This window comes from Antedon bifida, chromosome 4 (genome assembly GCF_963402885.1).
Source record: "Antedon bifida chromosome 4, ecAntBifi1.1, whole genome shotgun sequence".
Lineage (NCBI taxonomy): Eukaryota > Metazoa > Echinodermata > Crinoidea > Comatulida > Antedonidae > Antedon > Antedon bifida.
Window position 1 is genome coordinate 6,894,184 of NC_136229.1, and position 15,763 is coordinate 6,909,946.

At 35.3% G+C, this 15,763-nt stretch overlaps 1 protein-coding gene across 3 annotated transcripts in view; it reads left to right on the plus strand.

Annotated features, from left to right (window-relative positions):
• Positions 1-15,763, plus strand: part of LOC144839819 (solute carrier organic anion transporter family member 3A1-like) — a 138,469-nt gene that overhangs the window by 3,563 nt on the left and 119,143 nt on the right. The window contains exons 2-9 of one of the 3 annotated variants that reach the window (XM_078695334.1): positions 185-499; positions 1,793-1,957; positions 4,097-4,304; positions 4,738-4,906; positions 5,468-5,670; positions 6,215-6,279; positions 7,196-7,419; positions 7,904-8,000. In XM_078695334.1, the coding sequence (XP_078551460.1) occupies positions 185-499; positions 1,793-1,957; positions 4,097-4,304; positions 4,738-4,906; positions 5,468-5,670; positions 6,215-6,279; positions 7,196-7,419; positions 7,904-7,963 (1,409 nt within the window). In that variant the 3' untranslated portion in view covers positions 7,964-8,000. Of the gene's footprint in view, positions 1-184; positions 500-1,792; positions 1,958-4,096; positions 4,305-4,737; positions 4,907-5,467; positions 5,671-6,214; positions 6,280-7,195; positions 7,420-7,903; positions 9,814-15,763 lie in introns of those variants that run through there. The other 2 variants (XM_078695333.1, XM_078695335.1) reach the window with 2 other exon arrangements.

Sequence of the window (15,763 nt, forward strand, 5' to 3'; positions counted from 1 at the left end):
TCAACAAATTCGTATCATTCATATTGATATAACACAGTATTGTTCGTAATTTCAAACACACCGAAGCTAACAAAATGACGCGCGTTTACATTAATTTTGAATGTATGAATAATAATTACGGTACCGTATCTCACTGGCTCAGTGTTATAAAATATATACAAATAAACAATTTGTTTAATTACAGGTGTCTTTATCATTGCTTTGGTTGTTGGACCTATGGCAGGGTACTTCGCTTGGCAATTCTGCCTCGACATTCCAGTTGAATTTTATATGCCAAGAGAAGCAGGTGACGAACGTGACACCGATTCTGTTGGAGCCTGGTGGCTAGGGTTCGTGGCAGGCGGTGGTTTTATAATCTTGTTAAGTTTCCCGCTAATGTTCTTCCCAAAGAGCCTGCTACCCAACGCACACGATGACGATATTGATGGGGAAGAAGATGTTGCTTACCGGCTAATTGTAAAGAAACGAGACAACGCCGGAGAAAAGGGATGTCTCAAAGGTCTGTAAACAAGCATAGTGTATTTCGTCTGTCACGCCACGCTTTATAGGTCTTGTTCATCATGTGAGGTATGGGGATTGGTACATCAGTAGTGACCCTGGCGAACACTCTGAACCCATCTGTAGGCCCCCCATATCCCGGCCTAAATGAAAATAATAATTCGTTTGAATGAGGAAACGCTTAACCAACATTTTATTTTTCTGAGCGGCTCTAGTTTTGGTTCACGAACACATCTCTACACTCTCACCCACCTTACCAAAAAAAAAATACTGATACACGCCATACACAACCTTATAGATTTACAATATTAATTTTAGATTTCGTTAACATTTGTCATCTCATAATTTTCACATTTATTTAAGCAGTATCCAACACCAAATAAATTGAAAATTCAATAAACCTCACCGTCAGAAAAGTATTTTCCAATGACGTAATGGCGTAAAACGTATTCTATTTGATAACCATTAACTACGTGTGCCTACAGCGATTCCTTTTCCAATTTTTCAATAATTGTCTTATCACATCGTATTAAAATGTCATTAATTTCAGGAATTGCTTCATTAAATAAAAATTCACAAACGCGTATAGCTTACAGCAGTTTTCTATTCATCTATTTTATTATTACTATACCGTGTTTAAATTGTTCTATTTAGAAACACATCCTTCAACGAATTAACTACACACGCGTTCAGACAGTGTAAATTATTGATTTCTTTATACGCATTGTCATTGAAAATGTGTACTTCGAGTTTCTTATTTATTTAATCGACAGATCGTAATACTATGACGACGTCCGTGTGTAAATGTTATTTATACACACGTGCTTATTATTATGTACTGGTGTTAAGCACGCGTTCACACTGAATATGTTCTCATGCATTATACTTTTGTTGAAGGTATATGAATCTAAACAAACGTGATGAAACTACGTCACATAAAAAACAAATGTATAATTGTTTGCACAACCGGGACAGATATTAGTTAAAGAAAGAGTGGACTAGGTACTAGACCCATCCCGCCTACCCCCCTCCCCCTACACATCCCCATTTCCCCACACATACCTCCATTTCCCCACACATACCTCCATTTCCCCACACATCCCCATTTCACCACGCATACCTCCATTTCCCCACGCATACCTCCATTTCCCCACGTATACCTCCATTTCCCCACACATACCTCTATTTCCCCACACAGACCCCCATTCCCCTACTATATTAAGGTGCCACAATTACGCAAGTAATGGCTTCTTGTGGTTTATGTCTCCTTATAACGTGTTTGTTCATTTTGTAGGCCTTTGCTTTTCCTTGGGCAGACTGCTTAAGAACGCAGCATTTACGTCAATGGTGGTTGGTCTGACGTGTGAGGTGGCAATCATTTCTGGCTTTTTCTTTCTGTCGGGAAAGTATATGTTAAAGCAGTTTGAAACCGACTTGAACGCAACGGCAGTAATAGTTGGTATGTATATATTCATCCTTATGTTGCTACAAAACCTTTTAGATACCAAAACCAAAAAACAGTTTAGATAACAAAATCCCGTTTAGTGCAGGGAATTTTCTTTTACTGCAAGGCAGTTTATTTTAGTCTGAAATTAAGTTAGGCCTAAGCTTACCATCACCATTAATAACCTGTACAGTATTGGAACATAATACGAAACGTATAATGATAAGAATAACAGATATATTTTCGTTTTAATGATTTATCTAAAATGAGTTCCTTATATTAATTGCTTTTCACATTTGCTAAGCCTAAATGATAACGATGCTCACAGTTGCAGTAAATAACCTGAAGTGTTTGATTTAGTTATGAACAAATTGATTTATTTGCCCATGGTTTAATTAAGCAAGTTATTAATTAAGTATTGAGTTATTTGCATTTATTATGAATATTAATATGAGGAATATAATATATCCGTTGCAATAGTAGCAGTAAACTGAAGAGTTGAAGGCAATCCAACTCCGGAGATCAAATGGTTTATCTGTGGCTGCGACACGATCAATTCCTCGCCTCTTAACAGACACACCACGCGCCGCCGATAGTACAGTAATGTTGGTATTTGTCGAAGCCAGTCATAAGATCAAAGGGCTGTTACTAGTTACCATATTGGCAAGGCGAGCTCAGTATCCTAGATTTCCTTGTTTGAAGGGACCACTTCAATAGTTTTAACACGGATGTGCACACACAGCTACGATATTACCGTCGGTTCGAAAGTCAATATTGCTTTGTTTGGGCTGATTTTGGGAATATCAATTTTGATTGAAGTTTTAACATGTATAAACATTCTGAAATAAAGAAAGGTCACAATTAGTTTCAGTCAATTATTACTGTACATGTTACTGTGAGGAAACAAGTGTTTACAACAGTATGTGTCTGTATATATGAAATATATTTTTCGCATAAAATTGTAATAATAAATTGCGCTAATACAGCCAAATGTGTTTTCAGATGCTTGCAATTCCAGGAAGCGTTATTCAAATTAAATTCGCAGGAAAATTGCGAATTTAAAATGAGATGCATTATGGTACTACCTACATATAAAACAAAATGTGTATGAAATCTCTAGAGAAATGATTATGTTACTCAATATAATAATCAGAAAATAAAACATTATTATTTCGACGTTATAAAAGGCATATGTGTATATTGTTGTGTATACTTTAATAGCAAGCCTGTCGTATAGAAATTATCACCTGTGTTACCGATGCTTCGTTTTGACGTTTTAGCTTACATATTTTTCCATTTTCTTACGAGTTGATCTTCCTCCTTCCAAAAGTCGTTAATCTACTTGCGGATTATACAGCTCAGCGTAATATAAATTAATGGTATCACGTGACTAGTTATTGTGGTTAGGTTAGGATTTGAATTACAATGATGACGCTAATATAACGACATGCTATTCATTAGTTGATTTACATTTTGGTCGGTATGATTATTGAAATGAACATGGCATGATTATATATTATGTACCGTACATCAGTAAAATGATAATAGGCGTCTTTAATATATTGTTAATGTTGTGATCTTTATTATAGCCATCACTTTATTAATATAACCTAATCATCGTCTTTTGCCGCCAAGAGCTGAGCTGTCATACGTTAAAAAATATGTAGGCCTATCCATTGAATCGGTCGCCATTTTATCATTATCATCTTCAATCGACATTGGTATCATCATCATCGTCATCATCATCATCGTCATCATAATTATCATCGTCATCATCATCATAATTATCAACATCATCATAATTATCATCGTCATCATCGTCGTCAGCAGCAATATCATAAACACATCATCATTTAGGCCTATATTAAGAAATGTTTGTTACTAACTAAACAAAGAATAACAAAAATAAGAAGAGCACAGTAAAACACACACACGCACGTTATGTGTATGTCTATGTAATCAAAAATTACACTAAATTACCAATGGACTGAGGTTTTAATTCAATTCACATAATGCTTACGTCATCTTAGCGAATGTCTCTTTTTTCTTCTAAGTCTAGTCTACTGTATTAGTATCGTAGTGTATCAGAAAACCATGAAAACATTGTTTGATGGATATCCTAAGAATAATTGAATGTTCTCTTTTATATTTTAGTCACCATATCATTACCAGGCATCATATTTGGTCAAATAATCGGAGGATACATTGTCAGAAAATGGAGGCTAGATGCAAAATGTTGTGCGCGGATGGTATTTTTCATGTGCGTAGTGTCTGTCTGCTGTACGCCACTGCTAATTCTGATTGGTTGTGGAAATCCAAAGATAGCTGGCTATACGACGGAATACCCAGCACCATTGGGAAAGTAGGTGATGTCATATTTAATACGGTGTCGTTAGCGTAGCATTTGGTTCCCACGACGCAACGTAAGGACGGCGTGAGCCCTGCGCTTCGTCCTTTCGCTGCGTCCAAGCGAGAACAAAAGCTTGGTTCCCACTAGGACGCAACGCAAGGACGTAAACGCAACGCAACCGGATTGACCAATGACAAGCGACAGTTCGGATAATCCATCGCTTGCGATTGGTCGAGTTAGTTACGTTGCGCTTACGTCCTTGCGTTGCGTCCTAGTGGGAACCAAGCTTTACATTGCATTACGTCGTTGTGTTGTGTCTCTAGTGAGAACCAAGCATAAAAACCCATTGCGTCCTTTCGTTTGTAAATCATTTCAATCGAAAGACAATTTCATGATAAACACTTTGACGTCACAGTTTTAATCAATACGATGTTTTACATTTTAGTTTTTCTACGGCCAACAATTGCAACGAAGGCTGTGGGTGTGATGATCACGTGTACGAACCAGTGTGTGACGGTAATGGCATCACGTACGTAAGTCCGTGTCACGCAGGCTGCAGGAGTATACTGCACGAGTCAACGTACAAATACGTCTTTCAACATCAAAATCGAACAGTAAGATGATTTATTGATATTAAAGCTTGGTTCCCACTAGGACGCAACGCAAGGACGTAGGCGCAACGCAAGCGTGTTGACCACTCACTAGCAAAAATTCGGATAACCCATCGCTTGTGATTGGTTAAATTGCTTACGTCGTTGCGTTACGTCCTAGTGGGAACCAAGCTTTATGCGATGTAGAGAGCCTGCATTTATCAGTAGATTAGGGCACGAACATTATACCATAATGATCTTATTTCTTTTGGCAAAATATTAGCTTTTCGAGAAGCCTCTACCGTAGGCCTACGCTAGTTTAATTTACAGTATTGGCGAGATTTCGTTTGGAGGCTGTAGAGGAGCACGAACAGTAAATCGGTCAAATGCATGAAGTCCTGGTAAACGGCGTATACTGGGTTTATTCGACGTAAATGATATTTAGATATTTTTTATGCATTAACTTCTATCTTTTCTCTATTAACTGTTTCTACGGAGCGATGGAAAACTATGTCGGTTCAATTGTATCATATATTTTAAAAATGAAAGAGACTGCTGTACATACTAAATTGAATTTGATTTTAGTTTTCTCAGATCTACACAGCGTGTCAGTGTGTACACTGGGAACCCGCATATGGCATTAACCCCTCTGGTGGGTACGCATTCGAAGGCCCGTGTCAGCCTGAACCAGTCTGCGACCAGAAAATATATCTGTTTGTCGGGGCGTATGTAGCGCTTTCCCTTATTACCTCAATCTTGGGAAATCCTGCTTTTGTAGTTGTTGTCAGGTAAGTCTTATTTTCTCATGTCTGTAATAATGAACCACATTTTAAAATAACAACCCCCATCACCGAAAAATAAGATATTAGCACGTCAAACTAACTACAGAGGCTCAGAATAGATGCTGAGCTCCTGGGTTAATCTGTGGCTGCGACACGATCAGTTCCACGCCCCTTAATGCTTGGTTCTCACTAGAGACGCAACACAAGGACGTAACGCGACGAAAGTAATTTGACCAATCATAGGCGATGGATTATTCGAACTGTCGCTTGTCATTGGTCAACACGTTAACGTCCTTGCGTTGCGTCCTAGTATAGTGGGAACCAAGCATTACAGACACCGCGTGCCGCGGAAAATACGTACATAGTGCATGATTACTGTCTTTGTCGCAACCAGACATACAATCTGGACGATACTTAGAAACCATCAAAACTGTGTCGAACGAGGACGGTACCCACGTATGTATTAACATGGCTTAGTTTGGTCGTCGTCTGTCGTCGCAAATCAAAAGCTCCCCTTTAACTATCTTACTTACTATATTATGTTTTATAGGTCTGTACATCAGTACGATCGAGCAATGGCTGTAGGTGTGACGTCGCTCATGTTAAGAGTATTCGGTAAGTGGAACTATCAGATCGAAGTTAAAATGAATTGCTGATCCAATTTTACACGAAATTGTCATAAAACCCCAGTTTTTAAGTAATCTTATTTTTTGCACTCATATACCAAATTCACGCGTACGGAATCCTTACAAAATATAACATTGATGTAAAATCTCAAAACAAGACAGTAATCTTAACACATAGTTGTATTTGCGCATGCGTATATTTCTAATTAGTTTTTTTTTACTCGACGTTTACATTACGCTACACACATAACAAACTAGCGTATGAAAGCGTCGTAACTCAGTGAGATACAATGTACAATTTGTTTATACGTGTGAATGGTGCAGTTTAGGTTCTATCACCTTTGCAGTTTGCTAATTGAATGCTAGTTTTGAGTCGAGTGGTCGAGCGGTTAAGGCAGGGGCGCCACCACAAACCATAGCTATACAATCGGCACAGGCTCCTCGACCATTGTTCTGGTGGTAGAACAAGTCTTCTCGGATAAGGACTGGAGGTCTAGTGAACACATCTAGCTCATTGGCACTTTAAAGAACCCAGTACATCTTTCGGAAGAGTAGGGGATTACCCCGGTGTGCTGGTCCATTCAGCCCCTGTCGTTGTGGACAGACGAACGAGCGTCGTTTAGTGGCAGCACTCGACATGAAGGGACTCTTAGGGGAGTAGAAAGTTGTGGTATGTGTCGTCCACACATGGGCGCAATTCACCCAGAAGGCTGTAAGTCACAGGTTATTCCCCCATTTACATGTGGGTTTTTTTTGGTATAACTAACTTTTTTGGCCTCTGTCCGATATGTCTAGTATTGTACGGCTTTCACTCAAAAATCAACGTTGCCTTCTATTTGCTTAATGCTCTAAATGTTTCTATGCTGTGTTTAAAAAAAACCCGAAATTTCATTTTTTGCTTTCAGGCTTTATACCAGCACCGTTTTATTTAGAAGCAGTTCTCAAATTCGGTTGTTGGATTCGTGATTTCTCGTGCGGGAAAGAAGGCGATTGTCTGCTGTACGATGCTGAACGATATCGGTATATATTCATTGGTATGTTCCTGTGTTTGAAGTTCTTAGCCCTTCTTGCATATACCATCACAAACTACGTTGTGCGAAAGGAAGCGGACGAAGAGCGTTACGAAAAGGTAAAATTATTACAGTCATTAGGCCTATCTCAAGCCGGTTTTCCACTAGGCGAATTTATTCGCTCGAATCGAGTGTTCACTAATGGTCATGAGTATTAACATTTTAATCTACTTTTTGTGACGTGGAAAAATGCGCAACCAATCATAACTCAGGAATGTTCGATTCGCGCGAATATATTCGTTAATGGAAAACATTTTGTAAAGATCAGAATATCGTTTATCTGGTCTTACGCTCTGTCTACACTAGCAAACTAGTTTGACAAAAAAAAAGTGTGATGTGCCCAAATATGGTAGTGATATGCCCAAATATGGTAGTGATATGCCCAAATATGGTAGTGATATGACATCATCATATCTATATAATTATGGGCACATCACATTTTGTTGTCACATAAAGTATAATAGTGTAGACAGAGCTTAAGTTGTAGCAGAATGTCAATTCACTATTAATAAATATATAAACATTGTGTTTTTTCATGTTTAGATTCCCATGACACACATCAGCGACAGTCATTCGGAAGATCTCATGGGTACTGATGTCTGATCGTATCCGTTCTACGTCTGGTATCAAAACGCATGCGTATCTCCGGTTATTACGTTGACTTCAGATCGCCAGTCAATGTTAGGCCTACTTCCAATGGTTCCGAGAAATAGAAGACAGACGCCCTGGACCGCCCTTATACAACACCACCAACAACATGTGGTCAATATTCTAAAGTCCGTCCCCTATTACTGCCAAATATATCAGCCCCATTGCCAGGGACATCCTCTCAGATATGAATGTGTAGTGTTGTCATTTGAGTTTATTCCATTGAATCCAAACTGAAATTGTATGTGCTGAGCTTCCACGAAGGCCTTCCAAGAGTGGTGGGTGGCGATTTTTTTTTCTTACATAAGTTGGGGACCTTATGTGAAACCGAACTACTTCTTAAACATAATTAAACCTAACCCTCTAAATAATCTCTCTCACTATAAAGTAAAACAAGTTGCCCATGGGAATCGAACCCATACATCGTATGTAAATTCCAATCCATTCGACTACACAGACGACTCGACAGAAAGCGTTTGCATTCGTGAATTGTTGTTAGATCAATTCTTACGTCACACCTTATGGATATGACTAATGAATATTTATGCTTATTTAGTGACGTTTCATGTGGGGTCCCCAACTTATGTACGAAAAGAAATATCGCGGCCGAGTGACAGGAGCATTTCTCACAACATCGAATACAACTCATTCCGCTCTTTTTCTGATGCAGTTCGTACAGGTTGTAAAATATGAAATTATTTACCTCGGGTGGGTAGATGTTTTTGATAAAACAATCGAGGTAAATTCGAACGTAATATTTATCTATTGGCAAGTACAATTATTGTTGATATACATTTTCTCACTCCTGAGGACGATCAAAGCATATTGATCGAAACGTCGAGAAACTCAACAGTTCTTTTCAGAACTAAAATACGTGGTGTACCGCAAATTTATATCAACATTTGATTTCGCCATGCAAACCTTCAAACAATATACAATATTATTTCTACGTTCTTATTGAAAATGAAACACATGACAGGACCGATTAACATGGATGTAAGAATTAAGTTTATTTATCAACGTTTAAATTGAATAAGTACAAAAAGATGTAAAACTTTGATGTCTAAATAGCATATTTAATACTCAATGTATAAGATATAATGGTCACCATATCATTAAAAAAAACACCAAAAAGGTTGTATTCAGGGAACATATGAAGAACCATTCTTGTGTAGAATATCACATTCCAGCATTCAAACGATCAAACTGCGAAATCAACGATTTAAAGCCAAACCTCAATTATATACTGTACAGGCTTGATAATGTAAATTTATATACTACGTAACATGAGCACGTGACACGTACGGTGTCGAATTAATTTATCAATTGATTTATATATCTTTTTACACAGAATAGTGAATAATAAAAGGTTGTACCGGTTACATAACATTTTTATACAAAACACACATTTACTACTAATAATTACCGTAAAATTGTTTTTTAAAATGCTTACTTTAATATTTTATAGATTGTAATAATTGTAATAAATATTTTATTTAGAAGATGTTAGGTTTATTGTAACTAACGTAGCTTTAAAATAAAAAAAAAATGGTATTACGTCATAGAAAGTATATGTCGTCAGTGTGACGCTTAAAAAGAATATGCTTTGATGCATTAATGATACGCCTTTTGTACGCATGCGTCAACAGTTTGTTTGTGTTAATCGAACGATGTGTTATATAATAACACTTTTAAAGTGCGTTAATTTATTGTTATTTAAAGTATAGAGATGTAAATGTTATATTAAGGTGAAGTGTATACAGTGCTTAAGACTCGTAATACCGAAATAAAATAATTATATATTATCAATAATTAATTACTTTTGTTTATAGGCGTACACTGTATCCTATTCTATGCATTTTTGTCTGACATTTTGTTGTCTCTACTTCGTTAAAAGGAAATCGTTAAACGACAAAGTTTATTACATTATTAAAGATGTATTGTCCCCCAAAAACTTGAAAAATGAAGATTAATAAAATCAGACTTTGAATATGCCATTTTTTAGTTTTAATAAAGTTGATCACTTCCGTAGAAATAATGTTTTCACTTATAATATGACAAAATAAACTCAACCAAAAACCCCATTGGCTGGCAGCAAATTTGACTATTTTTTTTGCATGAAATTACATTTTTTCAGGTAAATTATTTTTTTCCCATCCAATTTTTGGTCAAAGTATTAGGTGAAATTAAAATGGCATATTGAACAAAAAAATGTAAAAAAATTATTTTCCAGGGGGACAATACATCTTTAAGAAAAACAAAAACAATAAATTAATTAATTGTTATATTGAATGCTTATACCAGGGTTAAGGTTCACATGTAGAGAGCTAGCACAGTTATTTCAACCTTATTTTCTAATAACTTGTTAACCGTGTTGGTTGTTTTTGTAATTCATATTTATTTTATTCTTATTTACTATATACTTTATTATTATATTTATTTACACTTAATAGTTTTTGTAAATTATAATTTATATATTGCAATTTGTTAAGCTCCCCAAACCTTGAATTATACAGACTTTACAAAGACGCTCAGTTAGATTAAAATTAGTATTAGCTAGCTTGATTAATAAAATAAATGTTTGTACTTAAGTATAACAGACTATTATTAGTTTCGGAATTGCATTTTACTGTTGATTTGTTTTTCCACCAACAAACCAAGGATACCTTTAGGTGGTTTATTCTGCAAACATTTGAAAAAAAAACACAACCGTATAACTGGAATATTTTGTTGTCTTAATTAAAAGAAATAATATATCATATAATATTTATTTTTATTAACACAGAATGCAGATTTGTTCTTTCCATTATAATTCCAGTCTTGTCAAGTTCAATGACATCAATGAATAATGCAACACGCTCGCGTACAAACATAAACAAATCTTCTTTAAAAGAAAAAATTAATTCTTTATCGTCCCCTCTCAACCCAGAAAATTGGCCCGACATATTTATACTTTTGCAATAATGAATATACAACCAAAAAGCAGACCTGACCAATGAAATGAATAATGGTAGTTAAAAGTAATACAATACTGTTGGTTGATCCTAATAATAACAATTATATTTGTTCTGTTATATTGTATTTTTGGCTGTGTTGATATATTCCAACCTTAATACTAACTTAGAAAAAAAACCGCCCCTTACCGACGCTTTTGAAAAAATAGGACGATAAACAATTTTTACAAATAGGGCTTTATTTATGCATTTTTTGGGCAGGTGCGTTGACTGTTTCTCTGTTTTCATTGAACAAAATTTCCCAACAAATTTTATTTTAAAATGTAACAAAAATTTTTTAATATAATCAGTCACGTCTGTTTGTTTGAGCGCGAAACGCTTTAGTTTTTTTAGTAATAATAATAATGTATTTGAACATACACTTTGTAACAGTGGCACACTTCGATATGAAGGTGCGTTCTAAAATCAAAATTTACTAAAACCACATTAAAATGCTCACTATAAGATTTACAACAATAATAATACAAATGTAATAATAATAATGAAACCAAACAGTACCCTGATATTTACAACCCACACCTCCCCAACCCATTCGACCCCCCCACCCCCCACCCCAATCTAGCCTCTACAAATCCACATTTTTCTTCAATCAAAATAACGTTAATAACATATGAATTTAAATACAAATAATATACAGTAATAATCAAAGCTTTAAACAACAACACAGTCATACAGTTTTAAAATAAGAGATCAGTATTAGTATTTCTGTTATCATTTTTTCTTCCAGCTGGATAATTGAAACCAATTCAAACCATTTAGGGGCCGTATTTAATTCCAATTAATTAAAAAACATCAAAAAATATGTTGACAAAAATTACATTATTGATTTTACCCATTGCATTGTCTCTTTACGTTACAGACAATTTTAAAGTAGAACTTACTAAAATTCTCTTATTCACGAATTTTTAAAACCTTTTTGTCAATGATTATCATTTGCAACCGATGTGTCCATAAATACTGATCTAAATAAAAACAATAAATATAAGCAACTGTGTAGAAGTGACAATAATACGACGATAGACGATACGTTTGCTGTTTAATTTAAATGTATGGTTGATATTGATAATAAAGGTAATGATTTGTTCAAAACTGCCGATGTAGGCCTAATGCTTGCGTAATAGCGACCTTTCGTTGCCAATGCAGCAGCTATTGAGTGTAAGCGTTACGCGAAGAATGATTTACACTGTAACCTCATAGTGTTTGCTACTTTCGTAGTATTTCTTGCTAGGATCTTCATTACTGATATATCTACCGCTCCCAACGAGGCTGTACATCTCACATGTACCCATTTCATCAAAACTAATAGACACGCAGTCTGGATCCAGCAGGCAGAAGGCGGTGCATCGAATCGCAGAACGAGAATTAACAACATGAGCAATTCGTAAATCAGTGTTGACTTTCTCATTATGAACCATCATATCCGACAAATGACCGTTCTGTCCTTGACGTGTATCAATCCAGGTTGATTCTAATATTAAATTAATTAATTAATTGAACAAATTATAACAACACTTGTGAAAACAGAAAATAAAATTATGTCGAGAACAGAAATAAAATATGAATAAAGAAGAAAGGACTCCTAAGGATGTTGTTAGACCTGAAGAAGACGAGCAGTTGATAGGGGAAAGAGGAGGAGGAGGCCTTCGTTTTCATTTAATACCCCAGAATACAGAAACTACATGTAGTTATACCTAAGTGGACCAGCGAGTATTGCGTAATTTTTTATATGGTCGACTTCTGTCGATCGTAAACGACAATGTCAATGAGTCTTACATTCATCTGAATGATGACTAAGCCAGGACTGTTTAAATCACCATTGGCTGGTCCCTTATAAATTTGTTTTCTAATATACTGTATTATCCTTACAGCTGACAGCATAAAAACATTTTGGTATACCCGCAAGGGTATTTAAAAACTTCAAAACTAAATACAAGCATGATGAATGCTGATGCGACAATTGTTTCATTTTCTGAATATCGATGTGCAAAACTTCTTTTAATTGAAAGGTAAGAGTGTATTTAAAGTCCAGAATTGTGAAACAACTTTTGAAAAGACATTTTATGAGAGTATTCTGCGGTTTTCAAATTTTTGAAAATGTGAGAGGACTTGTGACGGACTAACATGTACTATACTATAGTCGATGTCTGGCATTAGTGGCTGATGGATTGTAACATTAGATGTTTATTTTTGTTACATTAGTGGTTAATGTTACATTAGTGGTTGTTATTTTTACGTTAGTGGTTATTGTTACATTAATAGCTGATTGTTACGTTAGTAGGTGATACATGCTCTATATAACATGATCAACGTTTCCAAGTTTCATTGAATTGCCTCATTGCAGAGAGAAAATCATCCTATTGGCTTTCGTTAAAAGAAGATGTCTTTAATATTTACCTGTATATAATTGTACTTCACATAGAGTGAGGGAATCACTTCCAGGAAGATATACACTGACGTACTGTCCTCTAATTGGTTGGTTACATACCATTTCGATTGGATTTGAACTAATCATAGATGGTGTTAAAGTAGCTACACATTGTGCATTTCCGGTAAAAGGTGAAATTTTGTTGTTCCCAACACGAACTTCAGCACCTACCAGCCTATCACCTAGTTACAATAAAGTTACACAAAATGAACAGATTAGGTACAATTATGTATATTGATGTACTAATGTGTTATTTCCAGAACGAACATCAATACATAGCAATTACCTAATACCGAGTATAATGTATATACATATAAAATTGCACCGTACGACCTCATCCAAGTATCAACCAGTTCATCCTTTAATTTCACACTATTTTTTCTGCGTACCATGACATCTTATTCATCGAGCTTCAATTATGAATCAAGAACAGAGGAAATATTTATTTTGAAATCTACACTCTAATTTTTTTCATCATCATTCATTTCCCGATTGATCTACAATACTGCATATAATTAAAAGACTTCTTACCACAGCAGTCTTGTCTGTTATATATTACAATCTTTGAAATAGATATGTGTGATTGTAGATCAACATACCACCAAGGATTGTTAAGTTCGTCAGCTTAAATAGATAAAAAAAGAACTTGAACTCAGGGGAAGGGCATTCTCATATATTTCAGAAAATACAATGCAAGAAATAGACACATAGAGCAGGTCTAGTACTTTTACAAGTTCAGCGCAAGATCGATGTTCTACAGTCCAACCTGAGAATGTTCTCGATAACGTACTTAAGCATAAATACAATCAAGTCAGAGTAGGGCAAACAATATTACTTATCTCTTCCACTCGACACAAAGCTACTTCGCAGTAGTATTTCAATAGTAATGAAGTATAGGCCTACTGTGGAATAGACACAGTACTTTACCAGAAACTGCTATAATTCGTTAATAAATAATAAATGTAAAAAAAATTACCTGTATGGGTACATGCATTTCTAAAAAAAAATCCATCTGTATTTCCATCAATAGCTTTATATGCATTAGCACCAGATCCATGCGTCGAACTTTGTTTAGCATCGGCAAATTGTGTCACTAAAATGTAAATGATTTAGTAACATTCATTATCAATTTTATTATTTTATTACACGAAGTTCTTAAAAGTTCTTAAAATATGTGACAACATGTTTTTTTTTATTATAATGTATGATGTATGATATGGATTATATTTTGTACTATAATTTCACCATTTGGTTCATCTTTATTTATTTCGTTGTTTTGACGAATATTATAACCCTATTTGCTTTAAATAGATTATCTCTTTCTATGTCTTTATCCAGAGGATGATGTGCAAGGTACTAAGGTTTAATTACCAACAGATAGTCCAGCAGCTAAATGAAAGCACAAAACGATCCCAATCGATGGGCGGAAAATTTACATTCAGTATTACTGGGTATAGATAGAAGATAGATCTAGGACACAGCGTCGCTGGACAAGTTTACGGTACACAAATATCCGTACCCGGTGAATTTTCTACCGCTTCTAAGAGTTTACGACAAACGATTACAATTATTAACCGAGCAACTTCACGACAACTACATCAACGCCATTTTTATATGCCACGAGACACGTTTTTGTAAGGAAAGACGCAATCAGGAAACCGCTCGAACCCCCCTTATAAAGGACCCTTCAAAGTTTTATCACGGACACATAAACATTTCAAAATTGATCTTGGTGATCGCACAGACAATATTTCAATAGATCGCCTTAAATGTGTGCTTATGTTGACAATTACCCTAATGATAGCACAACTATTATTAATTCAGACTTCACACAAACTACAGCGGACGCTACTGTCACGAACTCCCTTTACGTATGTTTCCGAGCGGTTGAAAATACTTTAGGAAATCCACAAAGATGTAAAATAAATTAAAAAACAAAGCTTTAATTTCAATCAACTTCAACTTATAACAATCCAGTAAGCACTTTAAACAACAGCTTCACAATAACTTTTATAATCTAATATCCAACAACCTTACAATAGTTTTACATCCCTTTATATACAAGATGATCCTATCCTTCTAGATCATTCTTTATACTTCTTATTCTATTGGATTACAGTTTCTATTAATAGCACTTCTGGAATGTTCCTGCTTGTTCTTATAATAATTATACATGGTTTTTAAAATCTAAACGTACTTTTAATCTAGAATGTTTATGTAGTTACTATGTTACTGTCTATGTTAGGGAATGGTAATTTATTACACTCCCCCCTCTTTCTAAGCTCAAAACTCTTTCTTGGAGTTTTTAGGGGCTAG